The sequence below is a fragment of the Coptis chinensis genome, chromosome 7 (assembly GCF_015680905.1).
Source record: "Coptis chinensis isolate HL-2020 chromosome 7, ASM1568090v1, whole genome shotgun sequence".
Classification (NCBI taxonomy): Eukaryota; Viridiplantae; Streptophyta; class Magnoliopsida; order Ranunculales; family Ranunculaceae; genus Coptis; species Coptis chinensis.
The window spans coordinates 5,041,264-5,067,915 of record NC_141462.1 but is presented as its reverse complement, the minus strand read 5'-3'; the positions used below and the strand labels follow the sequence as shown (position 1 = coordinate 5,067,915).

At 38.0% G+C, this 26,652-nt stretch overlaps 3 protein-coding genes across 4 annotated transcripts; 2 read left to right on the top strand and 1 right to left on the bottom strand.

The window, feature by feature from the left end:
- The first annotated feature begins 509 nt into the window (after positions 1–509).
- LOC147485450 (uncharacterized) lies at positions 510–4,304 on the top strand. Its single transcript, XM_086571788.1, is given in 4 exon segments — positions 510–663; positions 1,441–2,039; positions 2,042–3,433; positions 3,436–4,304. Coding segments are annotated over 3 exon segments (2,133 nt in total). The 5' UTR covers positions 510–663; positions 1,441–1,673; the 3' UTR covers positions 3,811–4,304.
- Positions 4,305–20,018: 15,714 nt separating this feature from the next.
- Positions 20,019–21,080, bottom strand: LOC147485449 (protein DMP4-like). The gene has a single exon (XM_086571375.1). The coding sequence runs from the start codon at positions 20,776–20,778 to the stop codon at positions 20,143–20,145; it is 636 nt and encodes a 211-aa protein (XP_086427501.1). The 5' UTR covers positions 20,779–21,080; the 3' UTR covers positions 20,019–20,142.
- A 792-nt stretch (positions 21,081–21,872) lies between these two features.
- Positions 21,873–26,363, top strand: LOC147485448 (uncharacterized). 2 transcript variants are annotated; one of them, XM_086573331.1, is made up of 9 exons: positions 21,873–22,046; positions 22,131–22,221; positions 22,308–22,379; positions 23,140–23,246; positions 23,358–23,413; positions 23,735–23,909; positions 24,463–24,546; positions 24,640–24,948; positions 25,160–26,363. In XM_086573331.1, the coding sequence occupies exons 3-9, from the start codon at positions 22,330–22,332 to the stop codon at positions 25,288–25,290; spliced, it is 912 nt and encodes a 303-aa protein (XP_086429457.1). In that variant the 5' UTR covers positions 21,873–22,046; positions 22,131–22,221; positions 22,308–22,329; the 3' UTR covers positions 25,291–26,363. The 2 variants fall into 2 exon arrangements, with proteins under 2 accessions (XP_086429457.1, XP_086429456.1); XM_086573330.1 differs by lacking the exons at positions 21,873–22,046; positions 22,131–22,221; positions 22,308–22,379 and having other exon boundaries at positions 22,409–23,246.
- The last annotated feature ends 289 nt before the right edge of the window (positions 26,364–26,652 follow it).

Sequence of the window (26,652 nt, the reverse complement as noted above, 5' to 3'; positions counted from 1 at the left end):
CGCCAAATATATCAACACAATGGAAACTCAGTTTAAATTGTTACGAAAATACTAAGACTCGATAAGTATTAAGACCTAGTGAAGGCCGTGTTAAGGATCAATTGGTCCTCATCTCGGCCCTCACAGGAAGACCATATTTTGAGGGCTTTATCAGGCCGATGGAGCCGGGTATGGTTTAGGGCTGTTTTTACAACCCTAAGCCCAAGCCCATAAAATACATGTATAGATTAATTTTTTTTCTATGCGAAATTACAAAACTACCCCCAACATGTTGTATTTCTCCCTAAATGACATATATACCCTTCCACCTACTACAATGCACTATATCTTTGTCTTTTATTAGTAAATGACATATTTGCCCTTTGACTAATTCAACATCATTAATTAATAAACCCTAGAAAAACTGGTGTCAAAGAAAATGACCAAAATGCCCCTAAACATTTCCTCCAAAACCAGAACAACATTGTCCTATCCTTGGACAGTCTATTCCAATTCCCAAAATTTCAAGGACCAATTAACAAAATAGGAATGAAAATAAGGTCGTACCTGTAAAATATATACAGGACTCCTCTCAAAACTCCACTTCTCTTTGTTTTTTTTCCTCTGCTCCCTAGCTGTGCCCAGTGTTTTTGTGCTGGCTTCTTCCTCATATCCTCATACTTTGTAAGTCTTCTTCTTCTTGCTTGCTCTATGTATTCAGTTTTGTACATTTTACTATGTTTTATTTCTGCTTGTTGTATGGTTGATTTGTTACATGTTTTTATGTGATGGGGTGGTTTAATTTTTGTTAAATTTCGATTTGGACTAAATGGGTTTTGGGTTTTTGGTTAATGGGTTGTTTAGAATGTTGGGTTTGTGTAAAAATTAGGGTTTTTTTATGTTAGTGATTTGAGTTTGAAACTGTCAGGTTGATGTTTTTTGTTCTAGTTGGGTAGGAATTGAAGTGGGTGTTTGTAGATTTGAAGTTTGAGCTTGTAAATAGAAGGATTGAACTAGTTTATTTGTAATCTGTGAGGAAATGCATAAAGATTGAGTACTTTCCACAAATTGTCATCGGTGTGTTTGCATAAGGTTTAGGCCTAATCTCTTGGTATTGTGAATGATTTTATTCTTAAATGTTGTCGACAGCTAAATATAATCTATTAAGTAGTAATATGTTACTAATTTCAATTGTCGCTGTCATGTCTTTCACACTGTTGGAGTCAGTGTTGTTAATCCTATATTGTTATCTTGAGTCATCAAATGCGGCAACATGACTGGTAGTTACAAAAATCTAGGCTTTTGTTTGGTACATTATCTAGTTATGTTCTCTTTCATGTAGAACTAAATGTATGATTGGCTGCATTTTGGGGTAGAATTGTTTGATATCTGGCAAGTTGAATCTTCTTCTTCTTTTATATGTAACTAGATTGAAGAGGATACATATTTTCCCCCTTTCAGGTTGTTTATAGGTTTCTGGCTCATACGACAGAATTTGCTTCCACTATCTGGTCTTTTATCTGGATTCTTCAAGTGTTGGGTATTTATGTTTCTTTGCAAAGGTCCTTGATAAGGGCAGGCCAGGTCATGCGTTTGCGTTGTACTCAGCTGAATCAATTTGTAGAGGAATGGTTTCCTCTTCTATCTCATTTAAACGAGTATAACGTGGTTATTCATAGATTTTCAGAATAGAAATGGATTGCAACAGAGATGAGGCCATCAAAGCCAAGGAAATTGCTGAGAAGAAAATGCAAAACAAAGATTTTGCTGGAGCGAAGAAGATTGTAACTAAAGCTCGAAATCTATATCCCAATCTAGATGGCATCTCCCAAATAATGACAGTCTGTGATGTACACTGTTCTGCTGAACAAAAGGTTGCGGGTAATGATATGGATTGGTATGGTATCCTTCAAGTTGAAGTGACGTCAGATGAAGCATCCATTAAGAAGCAGTACAGGAAGCTTGCCCTCCTGCTCCATCCTGATAAAAACAATTTGCATGGTGCAGAAGCTGCTTTTAAGTTAATTGGAGAAGCACATAGGGTGCTTACAGATCGAAGTTTAAACGGTCACTCTTTGACATGAAATATAATGCCTTTAAAGGAAGATCACAACTGCCCCAGCAACGCCATGTCCTGTTAAGTAAGCAACCTGTGGTAGGTAACAGGTTTGGGAATAGCGGTAGAACACAATATGCAACTGTTAACCTTCATCCGCAACCACTGCAACCGACCCAACCAGCAAAGGAGCAACCGACTTTCTGGACTGCCTGCCCTTTCTGTACTATGAGATATCAGTATTACAATGATATACTGAACAGAGCTCTTCGATGTCAAAATTGCTTCAAGCCCTTTATAGCTTATAATTTGAATGTTCAAGGTGTACCAGGAGGAATACCATCAGGAGCTCCCTGCACTCAGCCCGCAGGTCCCCAACAGAATGTGGTTGGTCAGGATGGTCATAAAGTGCGATCACAAAGTACTAGTCAGGATTTTCCGCCCAACATGGGATTTCAAGGGCATAAAGCAGGCACATCCAATGTTAATGGTGTATTTAAAACCAAAGGTGAAGAAGATAGGGATGTGAATATGGAAGAAAAAATGGAAGGCCCAAGCAGGCGCAAGTTTGAAGCAGAAGTATGCAATGCGGGCAGTAAGAGGAGTAAGCCAGAATCAGAATCAAGTGAAAGCTGTGATACTTCAAGTAGCAGCGGCAGTGATGATATTGAAGTTCCTGATGATGTAGAAGGCAGTGAGCCTATGGACCAAAATTCTGGAATCCCTGAAGGCCTCAACACTCGGAGGTCTGCTCGTCAGAAGCGCCAGGTTATATATAATGAAGATAGTGATGATGACCTTGTGGGTTCTCAGAAGCACACTAAACCATCAACGGTTGTAGAAAATCAGAGTGAAGCAACTTCGAAAGAAGAGGGGTCAGAAACTGTGAAGCCAGATGGTTTTCCAGTTGATTTCAAAAAGGAAAGAAAATTGAAGAAACCAAAAGAAAGTGCTCCTTCGAACAAATCTCAGAATGGGTATGCCAAAGTTGAACCATGTAAGAGCAGCAGAGAAGAAACTGTGAGTTTGGAAAACGATGAAGAATCCGAAATCGATGACACGTGTAAGTCAAATGCCAGCATTGAAGTGCCTGATCCAGAGTTTTATGTTTTTGACAATGATAGGAAGGAAGATTGTATTAAAAACGATCAAATGTGGGCTGTTTATGATGATACGGATGGCATGCCTCGTTTCTATGCTCGGATCATGAAAGTTTTCTCTCCTGTGTTCAAGGTGAAGATTACATGGTTGGAGGCCAAACCAGATAGTCCAGATGAGATCAAATGGGTTGATGCACAGTTACCTGCTTCTTGTGGTAAGTTTAAACTTGGGAAGACTGAAACCATTGAAGGAGTTAATATGTTTTCTCATATGGTTTTATATATGAAAAAAGCAGGAGTAGAGGTTTTTTTGTGATATACCCTAGAAAGGGTGAAACGTGGGCCATCCTCAAGAACTGGGATCTGAAGTGGAGCCTTGATCCAGACAGATATAGTAGCTATGAATTCGACTTTGTTGAAATTCTGTCGGACTACAATGAACACTCTGGCATTGGTGTTGCCTACTTGGAAAAGGTGAAAGGTTTTGTTTCCCTCTTTCAGCCAAAGAATGGTAAGGCTCCATTTCAAATTCCACCATGTGAGCTTTACAGATTTTCGCACATGGTCCCTTCATATAGAACAACGGGTAAAGAAAGAGATGGTATTCCAAAAAGATCTTTTGAACTTGATACTGCTTCTTTGCCTACTAATTTACTGGAAGCCAAAACGGTATAAACTGGGTGTTGGGTCTAAGTTAAGGTTGTAGCTTGTAACAGATGCGAGCTAAGGTTTTTGCGAGTAGAACCGACGATTGAAGCTTATGTTATGGGTGTTGGGTTTGTATCAATATGATGAAATTGGTGGTGATCTTGGTCAAAAGGGTTTTGATGAGGTATTTGAGCAGTTTAATTCTGGTCGGAGCTTTGGTATTTGGTTACCTGATCTTTGGCTTTCTGCATAGCTCAAGTAAAATGTACTTGTTGATGGCTGAAGAAGAGAAATGTCAAAGAGTTGTTCAAGATCCTATAGGAGCTCTGCAGTTTTTTCAAATTGTTGTTATGTAACTGTTTCTTTGGAACTTGGAAGAAACCCTCTCCTGTCCTAAAAAATCCATGATCAAGTCTTACGAATGACAGCTGGCCTTGTCAGTAAATCTGAGAAGAATTAGCTTCATTTGCATTCGAACAGATTAAATAGATTGTTAGTCCATAGTTGGTTTCCTTTTTTTATGACTCGGTATCTTGTTGTTACTTGTTACTTGTTATTCATGTTAGATGCCTTTTTCTGTTTTCCGAGTGACAAGTACTTAAATATTTCACACTTCAGACCATTTCTTGCAATGTTGAAGTTGATGTACTTAGACCTTCATTGTGTTGAGTGAAACAAGACGAATCTCAACTTCCATATGACATTATAAATCCGTGAATATTGGTATTGTTTGATATTTCGGATTTTTGTTCACTTTATATATTAATTAATTAATGGCCAGCCCCTGAAGAAAAAGTGTGTTCAAACTTATGTTAGATGGGCCGTTGGAACAAAAGTGATCTCGTTTTTTACTCCTTTCATTTGCTGTTACTACTGATGCAGCTCCACTTGTTGCTCCCAATGAGACTTCTACTTCTATTGAAAGTCGTACTTCCAATGATGGTCTAGTTTCAGTTGGTAATGATCCTGATCCTGCATCTATTCCTTGTAAGATAGAAGAGTTTTCTGATACAGAAAACATTGAAGTGGATAATGGAGAGGATGGAAGAGGCCGAACCAGTAAAAGACCGCCCAACCTTCTGGACTGCATGCTCCGTTTGTAATACAAGATGCGAATATTATAAAGATATTTTGAACAGAGCTCTGCAGTGTAAAATGTGTTTGAAAGCTTTTATTGCATATTGTAGAGGTTTAGTGTTTTGGGGTGAATGACATGATGTATTGTTTGATAGGGAATGACTGCACTCTTCTTGGAACAAAAGTTGCCTACGTATTAAATTTCTAGGGGTAAATTTGAATCAAGCTTTACGTAGTTCATCTCTCTCTATTTATAGATATTTGAGCTGACCTTCCATATTTGCTCCAGGCCGTTTGTCAAGTGTAGATCCACATTGTGTGCTATCTTGATGATTCGTCATTACTCCTGATGTAACAAAGTTAATGTCTCTTTGATTGGTGTGTTGACTGAGCTCCAGGACTGCACTAGATGATTTGCTTCTATATATGGTCAGAATCGAGATTTGGGGACGACTTGAGTCCGAATTAATTTATGTAATCGGACAATGTGGTACAAGCCGATGGAGATAATGACACGGGTTGTGGACACGTGTGCTATAGTGATATGAAATGTAGAACGGAGGGTACTTACACGCCCCTTTGTTTTATCGCTTGTTTGACCGGTGAGGTGTGAAACTAAAAGTTAAAACAAAGCTTTTTAACATGTGTCCGTCGATGGGTTTTTATATTTTGGAAAAATGTGCGGGAATAGTTGGATCGACCCATGGGCCCCAAAATCGCGCGGTTTTGGTAGCGAAGTTATGATTGTGTTTTGGGAATCTGAAAACGTTTGTCTCTTCTCGAGGTTTGGGGTACTCGGGGAATTTTGGTGTGTGAAAGGCTTTTCACCTCTTCATTCTATCAACCAACTAAAGTGTAGGGGATTTTTCGAGCTTTCCCTGATCTTCCTCTATGCGTGTGATCTTAGAACCTTTAAATGAATGGAGAAGGGATGAGATGATTGTGAGTTCAGGGTTGAACCGTCTGACGGTTGCCTACGTATCTCTTTGTTTATTATGGAGAATCAAACCCTATCTTGAGTAGTTCCTAAGAGTGAATCCCTTTGGTTTATATAGGAAGAGCTACGAGAGTCCTAGGGTTGGGTTGTCTTCACCGCTTGTGAGTTCCCTTCCATCTTTGGACTCGCCTTCCTATTAGGATTCCTCTTCTTATGGAAGTCCGAATCTAGACCATATCTTACGAGAGGTAAGTTTCATTGTTGATAATAATGTCCCATAATGTATGGGAATATTATATCTCGAAGATGAAACTCCTAGGATATGTCATCATGATCCCTTCCTTATCATCAAAGATCGCCATCTTCGGGTTTTCGCTCGTTGAACTCGCCTATATCGGGTCCTAACAACCGGGTGATCGCTTATGCTCGGCGGCGGTCGTATGTCATGTGCTTGGCACATGTCTACTAAACACTCATGCTGAGCACGAGATAACTTATTCATAGAATTGATCCGATGATCCTCGTCTCATTCTGGACATCTATAGTCTTAGGTTATTTCTCATACACGTGTCATTTGTTCAGTGATGGGAAATCTCCTTAAAGATGCCCTCACTCATGCCAAATTTTAGCACGCGTGGCTTTGAACACGCCGCTTTTGGCGAAAAAATTATTTTTCCAAACCGTTTGTTGGAATTGCTAACGCACCTAACTAATTAAGGCTCAAAAGACGGACCAATGCACACGCCGTTTCCCAAAAAGGTAATGATGACGGTTCCATCCCGAAAAACGCGATTGCTTGGGCTCATCCTAACCGGTCCATCTTATATGTATATAAAGGATCCGGTGAGAGAATTTTCATAATCTATTTCGCTACCTTTTTTCAGATCTTGAACCTTTTGATCTCCCCGCTAGGGTTTAACCAAAAGCTTGAAACTTTTCTCTTTCTTAATCATGAATCCCAATTAGTAACTTGTAAACTTCGGAGATCTTTCCTCCCTAGAACCGATCTCAAGTAAAAATTTAATATCCTCGAAGATGTTGGCTGGAGTGGGGAGGTTATTTGATAAGTTGGCCTACAAGGAGGTGGCTTTTTATCACCATTGGTCAACTTAGGGCGGACTCACTCTTCCCTCCACCCATTGTTTAGAGTGTCTAATTCACTTTAATCTTGCTCTTGGTCGGGCAAAGACTTGTTTTACAAAATTGTTATGTACTACGCCTCTTCTCGCCAAGAGACATGGATTTGATCTCAACCGGTTGGGTGTTCGGTTACTTTTATGAGGTCCGCGATTGAGACCAATCATACTATTACCTCATGACCATAGACAAGAATTCTTCCGATCGCCTTTTTTGAGGGGAAGCAGAGTGGCGTCATCGGGCTGATCACCACATTCGTGTATTGGGTGATGCTTGGGACATTCGCCCCGATGATGATGGTGACCCCATGGGAATTCTATGCCCGTAAACACACCCATGCTCCAACTAGTAAGTCTTCCTACTTAGGTACTTTTATAACTTGATATAGGAGTCTTTTTTTAAATATCTTTTGCTATTATTCCTTAGGTGATTCTTCCCCCGAATCAACTAAGCTGAATCGATGCAAGCATGATGGACATTATCAAGAAGATCCCCAAGGAATAGAGGATGCCTTGGGTAATAGTTCTTGATCCCACATGTCTTTTGAATATCTCAACATGTCTGAATCAAGAATGGCGCAACTTGTTCCCGGTTATTCCCCCCTGGGATAAATACGCGGAATTTCGGGCACACAACCCTTCCTCCTCCGTTGATCGGGGATTTGGGACTTCTTCCTCCTCTAGTTCGGGATCTAATCCTCTTTGATTACCGTAAGAAGAGGAAACCACAAGGAGAAGAGTTTGGAGGCCGCTCGATGATGCTTTGTGGCGTCGAGGTTGGAGCCTACCTTGATGATGATTGTGTGATCACGGGCGGAAGGGCCCCTGAACTGCCTCATGAACTACTGATGGCCAGCAATTTTAAAAGGGGAGTTTGTGCGTCCAACCGTTCTAAATTGAAGAGATCTGATACCGCTTATAATGTTGCCCCCTCTGGTAAGAAAACGAAGTTTTACATTTTATCTGTTAGTGAAGACCCACTTTTTAAAGTTCTTGCTAGTATTCCTCCACCTGTTCAATCTTGTGAGAATGTAGCTGTACCCCCACCAGTTCCAGATCCTTCTACAGGTTCTAAACAAACTGGTGATAACGTCTATCTGACCATTAACCCTCCCTTCTTTGATAATCGCAAGGGGAAGGGTATTGCTGAAACCACTGTTGTAACTGTCCCTCTCCCTCCTCCTCAATCCAGTGATAGGAGGGGGGGGGGGGGTTAGTGATGACATTCTCTATTCGCCAAGATCTCCAGATTCCCTTGAGAGAGAGATGATTGTGGAGATGAGGCATTGGGGATGAACTAATGAATTACCTGTTACCAACAAGCACTCTGTTAAAGATTTTGATATCGCGTTGAGTTCTCCGAAGTTGCGACTTCGTTGACAAAGCCGGGGCCAATATATTTGGGACCTTGACCCGGCCCTATTGCCGATCCGGCCGTTCACCTTACCAAGGTGAGACTTTCTTCTCGTTCAATGTTGGGTTTCTCTCATTGTTGCTACTTTACACATCCTATATTCTTTTCGGTTAGTGAATAACTTTTTGGCCATGAAAGATCCCATCTTTGTGGCACCGCCGATACATCCACCGATGCCATGGCTCTTGTGAGCCGATCCGGGCAAAAGAAGTCGCCGAGAAGAGAGCTGCCGAAATGCATATCCAGTTGACCGACTCTTGGCGAAAAGAGAAGAGATCTAATATTGGCTTCAAGAATATGAGAGATACTATCTCCAACCTTTGAGCTCTCCTCGAGAAAGCCCAAAAAGGAGTCGGCCGATCTTCGGGCATCGAAACTGAAGTTTTGGAACTACGCCCCCACTTCACTACCCCAAGCAAAACATGGGAGCTTCACCGGTAGGAACACCGAGATGAAGACCCTTCGCCAAGCCATTGCCCATCGCGAATGAGGTCATGTCGGGGTTATGAGAGATCTCGGAAGGAGAAACGTTTTCGATTCGGTAAGAAGGGATGACCTCTAGAATGAGACCTCCAAGTTCTATTCGAGGTGGTGGGAGGTGGGAGAAGAGAATAGCCTAAAATGCCATTCGTTTTGTTTTTGGGGTACTAGATGTTTCTCGGGAGTCCTTCAATGCGGCTAAGCAAGTTAAGTTCGAGGAGGCAATTGAGGCTAATGGCACGCGTTTCACTGGATGATCAATGGCGGGTAACCAACCTTTTTGTCTTGTTCCATGATCTGAACAATAGCATCTCTGCAATCCAAGCTGAACTTATGCTTGATGCCTCCTCATCTTCTGAAGAAGACACCGATGATGACCTGCCTCCAGTTCAACTTCCTTTTCTGCCAGTTCCAGCTTCAGGTGAATGTTCTGTTCAGCCAACCGTTCCAGCTAGCCCAACCATACAGTTTGATGGTGCAGTAACAAACACTAATGGTGAACCAAAGTTTGATTCTACCCCTGCTTCATAAGCCTTTCAGTTGATGATTCACATAAACAATTATTTTTAAACAATTATTCTATGGGTTTGTAATATTGAGCTATGCTCACATACAATTTATTTTACTGAACTATCTAACTGAACTCTGTAGCTCTTCTATTTTCTGCATGCTATTTACTTACTGAGCTCTGCATCTCTTTTATTTTATGTATGCCTTCGAAGTATTTTATGATACATTACATATATTAATGTGCATACTCTATCCCTGTTGCCCCCAAAGTTCATTTGGAACAACAATAGGTGACCCTAGCAGGCTAAACAGATTAAGATGAGGCATAACAAGAATCTGATCAGGATGTCTTGGGAGCCATTTCAACTTAATCACATCGAGAGTTCGACGATAGAGGCATATGCCTTGCTTAAAGCAACTTGGTGCCATGAGCACAACACACGTGTTTAATAACGATAGGTCCAATTTATTTTTGAAAAATAAAAAGGTAACACCGAGCAAAGAATGGAGGAGCCGAAGTCTTCCTTAGCACCATCATACCGATATAGTTCCAGTGCCAATGGTGGTGTGCTAGGATTTAGATCCCACCCGGATCTTCCTAGCAACCCCTACGTTTGATGTTTTGAGAGGCTAAACTGGCATACAGTTCAGGCTTGCAAGAACACTATCTCTTGCTCCAAGTCAAACCGACATACAATTTTCTTGAACAATTAGTGTGGTTATATTCCCTAAAGGCTTAACCCATGAAGATATTTGCGATTTAAAAAATTGGCATACAGTTCAGTTGCATGGGGCTGAGAAAGGAATTGATAGTTCGACTTTCTCTTACTTAGTATCACTGGTCCCAAAGCTCATGACTTTAGTATGTAGAAATATAGCTAGCAAAACAATATGTGAAACTCTTGTTTGTGTACTGTTGGTGTTGTTTTGTTCCTGTTCAAGTTAGGAATTTGGTCTGATTTTGGAGACGATTTTCATTGTCTTTAGAAATTGATATAGGTTTTGATTAAAACATGTTAAATAAGTTTTAGCTGTCCTCTTTCAAACTCAAAAAACCCCATAGTATTTCGGTTTACGTTGAAGGAGTTACATCCTTCGGAAGTTGGCACGTCAGAATTTTTTGACTGTAGAAATCTGGTCTGTGTCTGGTTTGGAATTGAGTTTTCACATAGTTAGAGTCAGATTCAAACTCTCGTCAAAACATAAAAAAGTGAGTTTTCTGAGTCTTCTTTCCAACCCAATTGGCCTCGTCGCATTCCAAGGTCTGTGGAGATAGATATAATGTCTGGAAGTTTGGTTGACATAAAATAGTGAGTCAGAAATTAGTTTCTGCGCACTGTGTTCAAGTCCAGTTTTAAAATAGTTAGGGTGAGAGTTAGAATTTTTATAAAACATAAAAGAGTAAGATATGAAAGTTTTCTTTCTATTCCAATTGGCCTCATCGCATTCGAAGGCCCATGGAATTAATTACGACGTCTAGAAGTTTGACTGGCAGAAAATAGTGCGTCAGAAATCAGTTTCTGTGCAGTGTGTTCGAGCCTAGTTTTTGAACATTTAGAATGAGATTGAGTTTTTTTGTAAAACATAAAAAAGTAAGTTCTATGTGTTAGATTTTCAACACAAAAGCCTCGATGCATTTGGACACCTGTGGAAAGAGTTGTGTCATTCAGAAGATAGTCCGTCAGAAATCTAGTTTGCTGAAAATTAGGATTTTAACCGTTTTCAGCCTAATTTTTCTTCTAGATGGGTTGAGGTTAAGACTTCGAGTTCTACATGAAGAAGTAAGTATACCTATCCTAGTTTTCAAATAATCAAGTGGTGTAACATTTGGATGACTGTAGAAAAACTTATTGCTTTGACAAGTTGGCTAGAAAACCTACCGTGTTATCCTTTATGTGCATGAACCTATTTTGGAAAATATGTGTAGTAATGAACTAAGAGTCTCTTAAACTCTTCTTGGGTGTTTTATGTAGTGTATGTAGTTTACTTTTAGACTGTGGTTTTATTTGGAACCGACATGGTTCATAAGATCAATTTTTTTAGAATCAAAAGTAGAGAAATATATGATTGTGAGTTTTTGGATTTATAAGTTCATAGTGTATCTCTAGGTATGAAACTTTACGTATATGATTGTGGGAGTATTTGAAACTTATTGTATGTGATTTTATATAATATAAATTGTTGTTGTTCTTAAAGGTACATATAAGGATGTTGATATTTATTGGTTAAGAGCTACGTAAGGCCTGATTATAATCTCGAAAGATTGGATACGTAGGCAGCCTTATGTATAGGTGCAGCCACTATATTATATATTATATATTAGTTTTTGTGATAAATATATGTGTATAATAATAGTATTTAATTGTGTACGTGATTGTGGATGTTTGAATTGTATTTGATTGATGACTATTCGTGTTGCGTTCAATGATATTTAAATGGGTGATTGATTTGCATTGATGCGTGAAAATAATTTTATGCATGTGTGATCAATTGTTGTGCATGATTAATGCTAGTACAATGATAGCTGAGAATAATATTTTCAACGAGTCGACCACACCTTTAGAACTTTCCACTTTTCGAGGATTTGGTAATGATATATTATGACTTGAGATGTCATGTGATAGGAAGGTATTCATTGAATGTGCCATGGATGACCTGTTAGTGTTATGATGAGTATTCCTTGAATGTGGGGGTCACATGACCCAAAGTATTCATTGAATATGCCATGAATGATCTGTTAGTGTATGATGGTTGATAAGAGCCCAAAACCTGTAGTTTTACCCCCTTAAGAATATTGCTTTTAGACCAATTATGTGATTAATAAATAAGAGTTAGTCTTTGTTCATTTGCTTTTATGTATTTCGGGCATTGGAGTCAATTATGTAAAGAAATGTGTCCCTTTGGAGATAAAGGGAGCAAAGGTTGGTTGCTAAGAAGTTCTATAATTAAAGACCAAGATTCAAGGAGAAAAACCTTTTAAAGCCTTGGGTCAAAGTTGAAAAGTCAAAGTCAACGCGGGCGAAATAAGCATATAAAAGTCGTGAGAATTTTGAAAGGCCGTATCTTTGGACTAAAACCTCGGAATTGGGCCTACCATATGTCAAAACGACCAGCTTGGAAAGAGCTTTCTAATGGTCTAATCCTTAACACAATTAGAGGAGAAAAAGTGGACAAAAAGACTATTGCAGTAATTTCCAACAGAGAAACCCTTTTTAGATCGAAGTAATCAAGTTTTGGGCTCGATTTTATGGTCTAAAACATGGCTCCAAAGCCCATGCACGAATTTGTAGACCTAGCCCTCTTCTATATAAAGAGGACTAAGGCATAACTCTTACTTACTTAGTTAGTTATTCATAAATCTAGATTAGTAAGTTAGTTTTAATATAGTTTGAATTCTTCACTACTACAGAATGACACATATACCACGGTCAATAAGAACGTTTATACCACGGTTCTTCCAAAAACCGTGGGAAATACCTATATACCACGGCGGAAATTTCTTTGGTCATTGGTTTACTAGTATATGCCACAGTTACATGAAAACCGTGGGATAAGTTAGGCTATATACCATGGTTAGTTTTTTTTCAGCATGAGAGTACTCCACATCCCCACTACCTTAAACATAAACAGTGGTATATAAATTTTCCACTTTCTACCGTGGTTTATGACTTTATGCCAAATAGTCAAATACGCAAAAAAAAAAAAAAATACACAGTATGAAACTCATTCAAATTGGATTCCCGCTTATTCTCTCGGTCTCTCCCCACAACTTCTGGTTCTACGACTCTTACACTACAAGAAAATGGACTTTTGGCCACGGATGCGGTATCTTTTTTGCCACGGTTATGAATCCTTGTTGATTCACCCACGATTATTGACCGTAGGTAATAGTTTTTCTTGGTGAGCCTACTTAAATACCTTTACCCACGGTTTATCTATTTTCTTGGGCGTGGGTGACAGCCACGGAGACAAACCGTGGGAGATGCTTTTTTCCTGGGTAGATTCATTAGCAGCTTTTGGCCGTGGGTTAGGGATAAATAATGGGGGCGGTAGACCACTGTTGCTTGACTTGCTTCCCCATCACTTGTTTAGCTTTACAAAACAAAACAAAGAAACCATCTAATTTTCTACTTCCCCACCACAATCCTCCCACAATTAGCCACTTGCTTTTTTTTCTGTTTTTTTCACTCTTTCTTCTTCTCACATCTCAACAAGGTAATGAAATCAAAAAAAATTATTTATTTCAAGCACCGATTTTTTGTGTAGGGTTTTATTTGACAAAAAAATTTCAATTTCAATTTTCTTAGGATTTACAAGCTTTGTTTCTCTTCACTACTCAAAGACCGTTTTTTCCTTCAACGCCTCAACTTGGAATCGTTCTTTGACGAACCGAGGTCAATTTAGTTTCTTCAAAGGTTTTCATATTCATTTATTTTACTCTTCTACTTAATGATTGTAGCTTTGCCTTTCTAGTGTTTATTGTGTTAATTACTATGTTTCCATATGTTAATAATAGACAATTGATAAAGTAAGGTTGGGATTTCGGTGTTTGAATAGCTAATTAGATTTGTCATTTAGTATAAATCTGAGATTTGGGTAAGTTTGGGTAAGTGGGTTTCACATCTTGAAAATTTATATGTTTCTATAAGGTCTAATTGTTGATGAATAAGGCCTAAGAAAATTTATTTGTTTCTATAAGGTCTAATTGTTGATGAATAAGGCATAAGAAAATTTATTTGTTTGTAAAGATGTAACTATAATAATTGGGCTGAGTTTGGTCTTCTTTAACTGCATAAGGTCTCGAAGTTTGGTGTGTATGAGATTGGTTCCTTATTTGCTTTAAGTTTTCCAAGTCTTCATTGTTTGTTAGTAACATAAACCGATAATTAGTACAAGGAGAAACATATAATGCATTATTCAGTTAGCTCTCGATATACATTTTATTTTGTTAATCAACACTTATAAAACTACTTTTTGTAATATTTGAAATAATTAAAGCTGGGTTGAGAATCGATGCTCGATGATGTAGAACTCGAACACCATCTAGATCATTAGTTCACTTCCATAATACCCTTATATAACGAGATATTATACTATAGTTAAGAGATATTATAACTTCGTCTAATGCGGTGAGTCTGATTTTTATTGAGTCAAAAATTTGGATTAATGCCCGAGCTTGTATCAAGTAGGTAAAGTCGATTGCTACTTAATCCATATTTTCTTTTGCTTTCATAGATGTTTTCCATGGATTTGTCGAGAAATACATTGGAGTTATTAAAGGCATATATAAAGAGAGATATCATGGAGTTTTGTGTTTGTGTGTGTGTGTGTGTGTGTGTGTGTGTGTGTGTGTGTTTGTGTCTTCATTTAATTGTATTTCTCAGAATCTAAGAATTATGTGACTTGGGACATGGGTTTGTGTTAGAATCATTTATTGCTATTTTACACTCACTTTCCACTTAGAAATTGACCTTTGCTTTCTGTGTCCTCTAATATGTGATTTCTTCTCTTTATTCTTGGCTAGATCGATGTGATGTCTTTGTAATTTACAAGGATTAGTATAAGCAGTTTGGGCGAGACTCGGTTAACTACTTTTAGTTATGACAAAGAAATCACCAGAGAGGCGTCTTGTGCGACATGAAAGAGGTCAGTCAGGTCAATATGGAGGTTAGTTTTAGTTTCAATATTAATTACTTGACTAGTTTATTTATATATATGTTGTCTGACTTTTCATTATATATATATATATATATAGAAATCACAAAGTTACATCACTTTTTGGAGAGACATTATGAAAGGGTATCACAGTGCCAAAGTTAAAATGGCGATATTTGATAACGCGGCATTCGTAAGGATCATCCTCATTTCCGTAATATTAAGGTATGCATCATTATTATAAATGGTTTGATGTATTGTTTTTGATCGAATGGATTTATGTAAAAGAGTGTTTTTACGGGAGAGGGGCGAATTGGACTAATAGGGATACTTTTGAATGATAATCTATACTATTCACGTGCCTTTTCTAGTTGTTAGGTTGGAACACCATGCCATTATTTGTTGCTTCTTGGTATTTAAACTTTTTGTTATTTCTTGGATCTCATTCTTTTGCAAGGTTTGGGGATAATGGCTATGGTTCATATTCATCAAAGCCATATGCATGGTATGTATTTTATGCTTATTTGTTAACTATGCTTCTTGTTTTTCAAATATTTTGTTTATTATTGAACTGCTTGTTCCTTGTGCGGGTTGTTAAGTCCCTCACATTGGTGAGATGTTCAGAATGGCGGCATTTAATGTTGGACTAGCTTATGTCTTAGTTTATTGCAGCACTCTTGGTTTCAAGGGAGGCGGCATTATCAGCTGCTTTTATCATTGTGGATCTCGGTAATTATGTTAGGTCTATGTGGAATTATTAAAGAAGTTCAAGAATACATGGGAAGGACTTTTCGATGGAATGCTTCAAACATGTACTTCCAAGCATGAAGTTGGCAATCCATCAGCCCAACAGTGCGGTATGTGACATTGTGATATCTACATTTTTATCGCATAGTCATTGTTTACGAGGGAAAAAAAAAACAAAGAAAAAAAAAAATAAAATAAATAAGTCATGGGCTTAATAATAGTCCACTCTATTTGTCCCTCTATCGAGAGGTTGAGTAATCATATAGCATATGGCCAAAATCCATAGTTGACTTCCTTTTTAAAGAGCAAGATTCCTTTTGGGATAGCAGAGTACTCTATTTATATTTTCATTTTCATTTTAGGGATAAGTATAAACTTTGTTTTATTTGGTATTCATCTTATCCGCAGTTTGGAATCTTTTGGGCCTTTTGAACTACGGTGTTATTAGCGCGGGGTTGATGCCAAATTCAGAAAATAGTACCTCATTGATTGCCATGTGGTAAGGTTGCTTCACTCTTCACTCACGAGAACTTGTTGAGCTTAGTTGGATGATCACTTTTGTAACCTCTACGGTGTGAAAGGTACATCACGTTTATGATTACATCTGGTTTGAGTCTTTCTTTTGTAAGGTATGTTGAATAATTTCTTAGGTATATAGCATTTTCAACAAATAAAAACTTTACCCTTCTTGTTAGATAGTGTACTAAAGTATAGACTTACTTGTGACGACAGCGAGTTTCAAATGAGTTGGGGCGAGGGAATCTTTGATAGAAGCGAAGAATCTTTGTGTCGGTAAGCGGTGACGCTTTTCAATCTTTCTTGCTCTTGTAGTTGTTCTATCTCTTATCTTTGGTCATAATCTACGGGCGATTAACTTTTGGTACCATCATTAACATTAACAATTTGTGCATCACCCGTATAAAAGTAATCTACGTGATCAAAGTTAACATCTTTAGCAAACCTCTTTAATGAAAAATGAAGAGATTGGTTTTGCGGTAGACGAAAGAAACTAAGTAGAAAACAAGTAACAACAGAAAATGAAAATTTTGGGTACCAGAATGCGAAAATGTCGCATATCTTTTTTCCCGTGGGTTATTGAAAACTCATTTGAAGATTAGATTTTGGTTTATGAATCTGATGAGTTGGTGTGAGTTGAGGAGAGATGTTTTTTTTTTTGTGAAGTAATGGGGTTTGGCGGACAAAGAGAGATGGACTAAAGTCTAAAGATGCTAAAGCATAAACCTTTTTTTTCCACTTTATTCCAAACTCTCTAATCCACCAACGACTCTTGTTCTGATATTCTCATTACATTGTGCACATATATATGAATATCTCGCCGATATATATCGAAAATCTTTATAGTAAAAATGGACAAAAGTCAAACGAGCATATATACTGATATATTGGTTATGTCCGGCGATATAAAGTTTTATATCGAAAATTCGATATATCTAAAAAAAAAAAGGTTTTTATATTGATGGATATATATGGGATATTTAGATGCCGGTGTACCCAAAAAAATGATATATATCCAATAATATATCGATATATCTGTGATATTTTGGTCCTTAGTTGGGCCAGTGCCACAAAAATGGATATATCCGATATATATCGGTTTTGATGCCCTACATATTTACCTAATTCGATATTTTGGTTTGGGATGAAAGAGGGAAAAAAATGTTTTGTTTGGCATTTGATAATGACATTTCTAATGGAGGCTAATGGGCCCAGCCCAGGCCCATCAACTGCTCCGCTTCTTCTCTCGAGTTTCCGAAATCAGAACAAGGGTTTTTGAAGCTTTCTGTTCCTTCATGGAGCCACTACTAATATTTCTAACTAAAGACACGAAGGGGCAAAATTTTCATTGTTCAATTGCTAACTCAAAGGTATGACTAATTTCTCAGCCAATATTACTTGAAAAGAAGGCATTATTATAATTATAATAATGGGTTATAAGACACTGATAAAATGGTCAAATAAAATCACACCATCCCAAGTCCAACAACTAATACGAGCTGAAAAAAACATTGAAAAAGCAAAGACTATATTCGACTCCGCAACAGCAGAGTATGCAAATGGGTTTAAGCATGATCATAACACATTTGGTCTTATGATATCTAGATTAGCTTCTGCTAACCAGTTTAAAGCAGCCGAGGAGCTTGTCGATAGGATGAAAAATGAGAAATGTAGTTTTACTGAAGAGATATTTTGTCCATGTTTAGAGCATATGGTCGTGCGCATAAGCCAAAATGATGCTCAGGGTTTTTTTAATATGATGAAGGAATATAAATTTGAACCTACTGAGAAATTGTATGTGTGGGTTTTTGCCATACTTGTTAATGAAAGCCAGTTGAAGATGGAAAAAGTTTTTCAAGTATATGAAAGAAATAGGAATTCCTCAGTACTAGGATTATTAATATTTTTGATTAAGGCTTTTTGCATGAAACTAAGGAACTATGGATTCTGCTCTTGGTGTTTAGAGAGATGCCTGATCATGGATGTATGGCGGATTCTTATACTTATGGTACTTTGATTAGTGGGATGTGTAAATTTGGGAAAGATTAATGAAGCCAAAGATTTGTTTCAAGAGATGGAGACAAAAGGATGTTCACAACAGTTGTTACTTACATCTCTGATTCACGGGTTTTGCATTTCAAGAAGTTAGATGAAGCCATGAAACTTTTTGGAGAGATGAGTAGTAAGGTATAGAACCCAATGTGAAGTCACATTTAGTTCTCTAATGGGCCGGCTCTGCAAAGTCGGGCAGTGTTCAGAAGCTATAGGCCTCCTTGAAAAGATGATTAGCAAAGCCATTTTGCAAACGGATTACATATGAGCACGGCTAGTTCATGGACTGTGTAAAGAAGGGAATCTTCAGGGAGTAGTGGAGGTTCTTATGAATGAAGCTTCAGGACTTGAAACCCCGATCTTGAGTTTTGTATGGAAAGCTTCGTTACTGGTCTGTGTGGTTGTCTAAGGTCCAGGATGCTGCAAACTTCCTTGATGAGATGGTTCTTGGTGGGATATCTCCTAATCCACGTAACATTGAATCTTCATGTTAAAATTAACAATTTGGTAATCCAAGGACTTTGTTCTGAAAATGACTTGAACAGAGCTTTTCAGGTTTTACCTGAGTACGGCGTACTAGAGGCATTTCTGTCTCTGCCAAGTCTTTTAGCTCTCTTGTGGCTTGCTTTTTTGTAAGAAAGGAGATGTGCACAAAGCAGCTTGGAATTGTTAGTGAGATGGTGCTTGGATGGGTGTGTTCCAGATGAGGACACATGGAAATGCTGCTGTGGGCGGATTCTGGTGTAGAAAAAGGCACCGGATGCTGCTGATTTGCTACAGACTGAGCTAATGGGTGAATTTAACCTCGAAATGTAGCAATTAAATCCTCGGTTTTGGATGGGAGTTATTGTGCTTGCAATGATTTTTAATTCAGAGTAAGTGTTTATCATTTACGTCTATTTCCTTCTAGCCAGAATATCTGCACCTCATGTCATTCCACCATTCCGGTGATCTAGGAATAACACAGGTTCACCAGTATTATTGTCTGGCTTCCAGATGACAACCCATATTAACCTGATGCACTATCTCTGTATCTCATAAATATTTGGTACCTTTAGTCACTTTAAGGATGCCATACACATACAGATCAGGCCCACCTACTCCACCCTTCCAGTCAAATTACAAAGTGGTGGGTGGTTGGGGAGTGTGTGTGTGTGTGCTTGGGGAGGGGGGGGGTGTGTGTGTGTGTGTGAACTAGTTTTGCCTTCCCTCATATGCAGTGATGTTCAACATGACAATGCCCACCTGAGAAATTCATCCAACAAAACTAGTTTTACCTAGCCTCTCATTGTGGTGACATGAGAGAAACTCATTCAAGTGGAGGGTCCTTGTTACTATATTTTCTACGGGTCGAGGACTCGAGGGTCTTATATAGAGGGGCCTTGTCTCTTTCACTCCACTTTCAGATTTTATTTGCAGATATAATTGAAGATAGAATACACTAGAATGTAATTCTGGTAAATTCTGGCTTCTAACAGCAAGGAGAGAAGAATAGCTTTCTGGTGGATTTATTACTGGTCACTATCTTTCTGAGATTGACAGTAACTGATGGATTGTTTACCGCACAAGGTGGTTTTGCGAAGAAGGTAAATGTTCATCAAGTACATATATTTAAAATATCAGTATATCCCTTTTGATTTTCCGACTTCTGTTTTTAATTTTGTAAAAGCTCTTTGTCTCCAGGTGAATCGATTACATCTGGATAGTTTGTGAAAGAAGAGGAACGAACTGTATGTAAAATGAAAATTTTGTATTATTATGTAGTATGCTTCCCTAATGGAACCTTTTGCTATAAATGAATCAATCAAGTTCAGTGAAGGAGAAGAAAGAATTGGTTACAGAGCAGAAAGTGGAAAGCCGATTCCATGGCGCTTTGTTGGGAATACTATAAAGAGCATACTGCAGATGACTCCAATCCCTACTGGCAATGAGGTGAGAAGCTCCTTCATCTCTTCAGATGGTGCAGGATAGAAGCATGTCACGACGTTCTGGTCAAACAAGGCGACTGCTGCGAAAACCAGTATAGACAGAAAGGCATGTAAGAAGTCAATGAACTTCAACTGGAATCCTTCTGCTAGCTCAGGTGAAATGGTAGCAGACCCATCAATCACCCAAAGTCCTCGAATTGTTGCGAGTCCATAACAGACTTTCCCATTCCCGTCTCTGAAACTGTCCGTGAAGCACAAAATAAAGCACGATATGCCACATAGGGCTACAAGAACAGCTGTCATGGATCGACTAATTGTGTCACACTGACCTTGGTTGGAGAAGATTGGCGATAGAAGTTGGAATGCAAGCACACTTCCTGTGGGTAGAAGATTTGCCAAATGTGCTGTGCTCTGAAACGTCTGACTTATGGCTTTCTGTAATGGGGTCTGCTGTTCTGCATCTGCTATCTGTCTATATTTTAAGAGGGGTTGCCACTGTTGATCGTTCTGGCTAGTTTCATCACTTTCCTCCTTAACCTCCATTTCTCACTTTCTATGTTGTCTTCCTATGTGTTGTTTATCTGATTGAGGCTGTTTTCTGTTACTTTGTTCTGTATGTATATGATTCTATTGTGTTATATGTAAATAGAATGAGAGATGAAGTTGAGTGCAGGGGAAGAGAGAAAATGATGGTTAGTATTACCTTGCAAGGAACAGAATCCAAAACCAAAATTCAAGTTGGGGAGAAGCAATGTTCACATGTAGTGTGTTACTGAAGATTTTATAGTTTTTATAGTTTCCACTTTCAGGTGTTGTTAGGAAAGGCAAAAAGGACACCTTCTTTGCATAAAAGCATTACGTGACTGCTACAAAATTTGGCTTTCAAGTATGTACTTATTATTGACATCAAACACCCAACAATACGATAGCTCGTTATGGGGTGGTGCTACACGCCTACACTATTTGGAGTATGGGATCCATAATGAAATGAAAGGACAAACTATAATTTGGCAGACATAGAGCAAATCCAATGGGGCTATATGGAATTACAAAAATGTCATTCCGATGGAACTAAAAGGGTCTTAAATTAATTTGGAAGGAGTAAAAAACCGAGCCAAAATTAAGACTTTAAGCTAACAAATACTATAATAAGTTTGGAAAACGGACGCCATAGTTTCTGTTGTCTCGTGTAAATTTTTGATGGACGGCAAAAACTGTGCCATCCGTCCAAAAAAATTTCAATTTAAGTTACAAAATAATGGACGGACGGTATTATTTATCACTTCAAAACAAAAAAAGCAATTAGATTGGTTTTTTGATTTTGGGGAGCCAAATTTAATTAGGCAAGCTAAAAAGCGTATGTGACATTTAGGCAGCCTAATTTAACAATCCATTGGACTTGCTCTTAGTAGTCTTTATGTGTTGGGATGTATTTTCTTTTGCTTAAACGTAAAGAATGAAGTGTGAGATTCATTTTTTGTTGTCTGTTTTATCGTCTCAAGAGAACGGTGGTTTGGGACTTTGGGTGGGTCGGTTGAAATATCGGGCCCATCAAATAATGGATCGGAACTCTTAATGGGCTTTTGGTTAAGGCCCATTAAGTTTTTTCAGAATTATTAAAACGTTAAACCTTGTTGGGGTTTTGAGGCTTAAGCTAAAAAGTGAGAAAGAATGGAGTCAAACAATGAAGAAGAAGAAGAAGAACAAGTGTGTTACAAAGCTTGTTCCATGGATAAGTTGGGAAGAGTGGAATTTCGTAAGAGAATCTCTCTTCTCTACTTGTCCAGATTCCATTCTACAGCTTTGACAAGGTAAGAACACCAACTAACACTTTTTTTCTTTTACTTTACCATTAATATAAAAACCCATCTTATTTTTCTGTTTTGAAATTACAGATATCAACTTGGAGAATAAGAGGATGTCTTCCTACTATTATTGAAGTTACAGCTGCTATCATTGAAGTTCAGCAGAAAGATCCTTTTTTAGGTACTATATTTCCTTTTGATTAATTTTATTTATATTTTACTGAGTTAAATTTTTATATTTGAAATTTTGTATTTGCTGTTATATAGAGAGGACTTGAACAGTGATGCTATGGAGTCAGAAGTAATTCTGGCTATGCTACATTCTATGGCGATAATGAGGTGAATGCGTAAATTTTTAAATAATTAGTAATGTGGGTTTGCAAAAAAATGTACTTTTAGTTTGATTGCAAGTTTGCAGCTCACTTGTTGCTAGAGGTTGTATACTAGCTAGAAGTTGTGTGGGCGATCGAATGGGAGTATATACGTTTAACTGCTATTTTAAGATTTTTTTTTTTGCTAATTTTGAGGACAAATATTTGTACACCCGTTGAAGAAAGGAAGGACTCAAGTTCAATCATAGTTGAGTCGAAGCAATTGAAATTTGTATAAAAAATATTTGGGTCCTCAATTCAGGCTTGAGTGGCAATTTGATTATTTGTTGTCTTTTAGTTGGATACGCTTAGTATTGTTTGAGGTGTAGGGTTGCCTTGCCTGGATTTATATCCTTTCATCTATAAATAACAGCTTCGCTTTGGGGACAGATAAGTCGTGGCGCAACCCCCTCCCCCCGAAAAAAACACACACACACACACACCACAAATTTGTAATTAGGAAAAAGAATATACTACAAACCTTAATCACTTACTTCCTTACCTGATGTCTTCACTCATACTTCAAGAAGAAGTTTATGTCCAGGAATTATTTACTGATTTCATGTATCTGAAAATCTTAGAGACACATGCAAAACCTTCTTATATGAAATGGTCCACGTAAGTATATTTCTTAAGAAAAAAAAAGACCTTAATCTTTTAGGTTCTGTTGTACTATGTTATGCCTTGAGAATAGACATATTTACTCAGCTTGGTTTTATTTGTGCAAGGCTTGTAAATGGTGTTGCTCACAAGGGCCGCTACGAAACGGAGGGTTCGATTGCTGATAAAGCTTTAGAAATTGGTTTACCACGTATGCTTGTTGATCTTCGTCATGGTGAGAACATTTCTCAATCTTTTATCACTTAATATGTTTATATATTGGGGTTGTGCTTTTTGTTCCTGCTGTTTTAATTATGTTCTGTTGATTTGTTTCTTGTATTTGTAGAGGCTTCTCATCGAGATCTCCCTTCTCTTCGGCTAGTTCAGCTAGCTTCTGTGAAGGTAGTATTTTGTTTCTGATCCATCGTAAAAGTGTGAATTGTTTCTACATTCGGATGGTCGATACCAGTATATTTGATTGATCATCATTCCGTACTGGTACCTCCTTTTATATGCAGGTGCCGACTAGCAAAGTCGGTAAAACCTTTGGGTGATGATACCAGAGGTCTGGGGGTCGAACCCCGCCAGCATCAAAGAGTTACTGATCTCATTTAAAACAGGCTTGCCAATCCAAAAAAAAAACCTCCCCTTATATGTGCTTACGCTTGAAATTCTTCAAAGTTTGTCTATTTCGTGATTGAGCTTTCCTTTTGTCAATGTCAGGCGCTTGAGTGGGTAAAATCTTATTATTGGGAGCGTCAAAAGAATGCAATTCTGTCCCAAAGGGATACTATAGACTTTGTTAGAAAGAAAGTTAAATCTAAACTTCACGAGCTAGCTTTTTACTTAAATACAAATGAATCTTCACAACTTGGTTCACTGCCAATGAAGAGAAAACGTAAGTCTCAAATTTTCTTATTCAATTGCTGCTTTATTTACCGATATTATCTGTTTGCCTCTCAATTTCCTTATGCATATGTACATATGTGGTGCTTGATTAATTTGCAATCCATACAGATAAAAAAAAGTTAAGATAAAATAGAAGCAATATCTATTTGTGAAATGAAAGATTTTCCTTTTCATACTGCATGAGATTTTGCATGTCCTTGTTTATTCTTACAGTTATCAGAGTTTTTTATGGCCAGTACTGAAAGGTTTTTCTGGGCTAATGTTTTTTACTGTTGTGTATTCTACTTTTTGCCTAATCCAGTTCATCCCTTTATCCGTTTCTCCATTATTGTCTCTTGGGGAATGTTAGAAAAATACTCGTTTTGATTATGCCGGGGATTGTCTATTGAGTATTGAGTTAATATTTCATAGATAGCATTTTGATTTTTTGGTAGTTCACAAGCCATATACTGCGTCAGTGTTCTTTTATGTGGATACGGTCACATAAGATAAAATTTCCATCTTCGGTGGATTAGACACTTACTTATATTTATCATTTCCAGGTAGCAAACAGTCCAGTGTGATTCTTGCACGTTTTAACCTTTTCTCCCATACGGTCAAAAAGCTTCATGGTTCTCAATCTCAAGGTAATTGATCTTGTCAAGCTTTGGTAAATCCTTACATTTGTCCATTCTTTTGTGTGTGTTTGTGCTGATGAGTCCAATGTGATCTGATCTCAGGTCCTAAGAAACATATTACAAGAATTCTTCGGAAACTTTTTCAGTTATATACTTCTTCCCCTTCAGAGGTAGTTGCAGTGCTGCTGGACCTCCTCGTGAAGACATTTGACTCCTCAAATGTGGTAGAACCTCTCCATGATTCTGGAGTGGAGCAAATATCTGGAGATTCGAGAACCCAAACAGGGTTAACTAATCTATTTAAACTTGTGATAACCAGATTGTCAAGTAGAGAACCGGACTTGATCTTAATCATGCTTCAGGCAGTTTTTCAAACACTGGAGAGGCGGGATACCATGAAATATGAAATTGGTAATCTTCTAGGCAATTTGTTTTTAATACTTGGAAATATTTAACAGATGTGAATTTTCATTCGCTATTATTTCCACATTCTAACAAAAGAAAAAATGAGTTCAAGATCCATCATCAGTGTCATACTGACACTATTGTGAAGTGTTATAGAACTTTATCAGATCCCTCTAATGGCGTTTTTCCATTGTTTTTCTTTGTGAATCTTCCACAGACAAGGAATCTCTCTCATGCTCACAATCCAAGGCTGAAGATCTTCAGATAGAACAACTCTCATCTCTGGTTCTTTGGCTAATAGAAGATTATAAAAGAGTAAAGCAGCATGCCAGTTCGATAGTGCATTAGAATGAAATCCACAATTCTTCAGTGGATATGAATGTTGTGCCAAAAGTAACACTAGCAGAAATCTTGAAAAAATGTTTATTATATTCTCCTGGCAATAGACAGCTTGCAAGATCTGCTATGCTTCTTGCACAGATAATTGGAAGTAGCTCTATGGTTGAGAGACTCAAGAAACTACCTTCATTAAGCTTACCAAACTTGGATAGTGCTGAGCAAAGTTCTGTGCGCGTTGATACTGCACACTTTATCAACCAACAAAACTCATCCATCTGTCAGGCCGCAGAAATGCTGAAGTTTTTTAAACAGCGTTGGAACAAGGGTAAAGCAGCCAGTATGGTGGCAAGCAGCGCTGATATAAACAGCGAAGGCAGGTGGAAAGTAGCTAAGGCCTGGAACCCATGCCCAATCGGTATGTTGCCTTGTGCTCTGGGTTCTACAGGTGTTCTTCCTGTCCTTGATAGGGTCGTCATCCTGCCTGAGGTTCAAAAATTACCTGGAGGCAAGGAGTCCTGGGAATGGAATACCTGTAGTGGAATGACATATGATGTCGGACTGTTAGAGAAAACAAATGCTATTGAGGAGAGGAATGCAGTTGAGGATGGTCAAGCAGATGACCCAGACTTGTTACTAAACCCCCGTCAAAGGTCAATTGATGATTGGCGGTGTTTATAAGAAGGTTTGGTGGAGGAGTTGCTTGCTATTGAGTCTGCTGTCAGGATTTTGGTGTGACTCACTGACAACGGTACTGTTTTCTGTTCTAATTTATATTGAAGCTGTGTAGCTCTCCCAATGTAGGACCTTCCTGGTGCAAGATCAGAGATTGTATACTGCGACCAACGAGAGAAGGACCAAGCACTCAACCAATGATGTTGTAGGTATATACACTTTTTCTACCGTTTGAGTTTGGTTATATGTAAACTTTGCTTGTGATCAGTTTTTTAGTAACAATTTGTGTCATGCCGGGTTTTATGATACCTGGAATATGATTACACTTAGAACTTTGGTAGGACTGGTAAACTAATCCGTGGGATTGTGGGAGCCAGAAACTGATAAAGAAGTTAATGTATTGACTTTATTGATGCTTTGCTTCTGTCACTCCGGTAAATAAATTGTGATGGGGAGGAATGATCCGTAAGATTAGGATTTGGACGTTATTTTCCTGTGCCTGCAGAAGAAAAATTCTATTTTGCAATGAACTTGTAAATTTCATTTTAAAATAATTGAATCAGTATAGGCTCATTGCATTGTTGAATCTGTGATGGTTCTCCAACTACATACAGTAAATAAATTTCTGTACGTGTATTTATAATCATCATTTCCGATGGCTCATGCGCAAGACTGATCTATTTCTGAACAGTCACCTTT

Excerpts from the sequence above, each read along its gene's own strand:
- LOC147485449 (XM_086571375.1), bottom strand. The coding sequence starts at position 20,778 with ATGGAGGTTAAGGAGGAAAGTGATGAAACTAGCCAGAACGATCAACAG.
- LOC147485448 (XM_086573330.1), top strand. The coding sequence starts at position 23,021 with ATGGTCCACGTAAGTATATTTCTTAAGAAAAAAAAAGACCTTAATCTT. Across the intron at positions 23,247-23,357 it reads GCTTGTTGATCTTCGTCATG|AGGCTTCTCATCGAGATCTC; the intron begins GTGAGAACATTT and ends TTGTATTTGTAG. Across the intron at positions 23,910-24,462 it reads ACTGCCAATGAAGAGAAAAC|GTAGCAAACAGTCCAGTGTG; the intron begins GTAAGTCTCAAA and ends TATCATTTCCAG.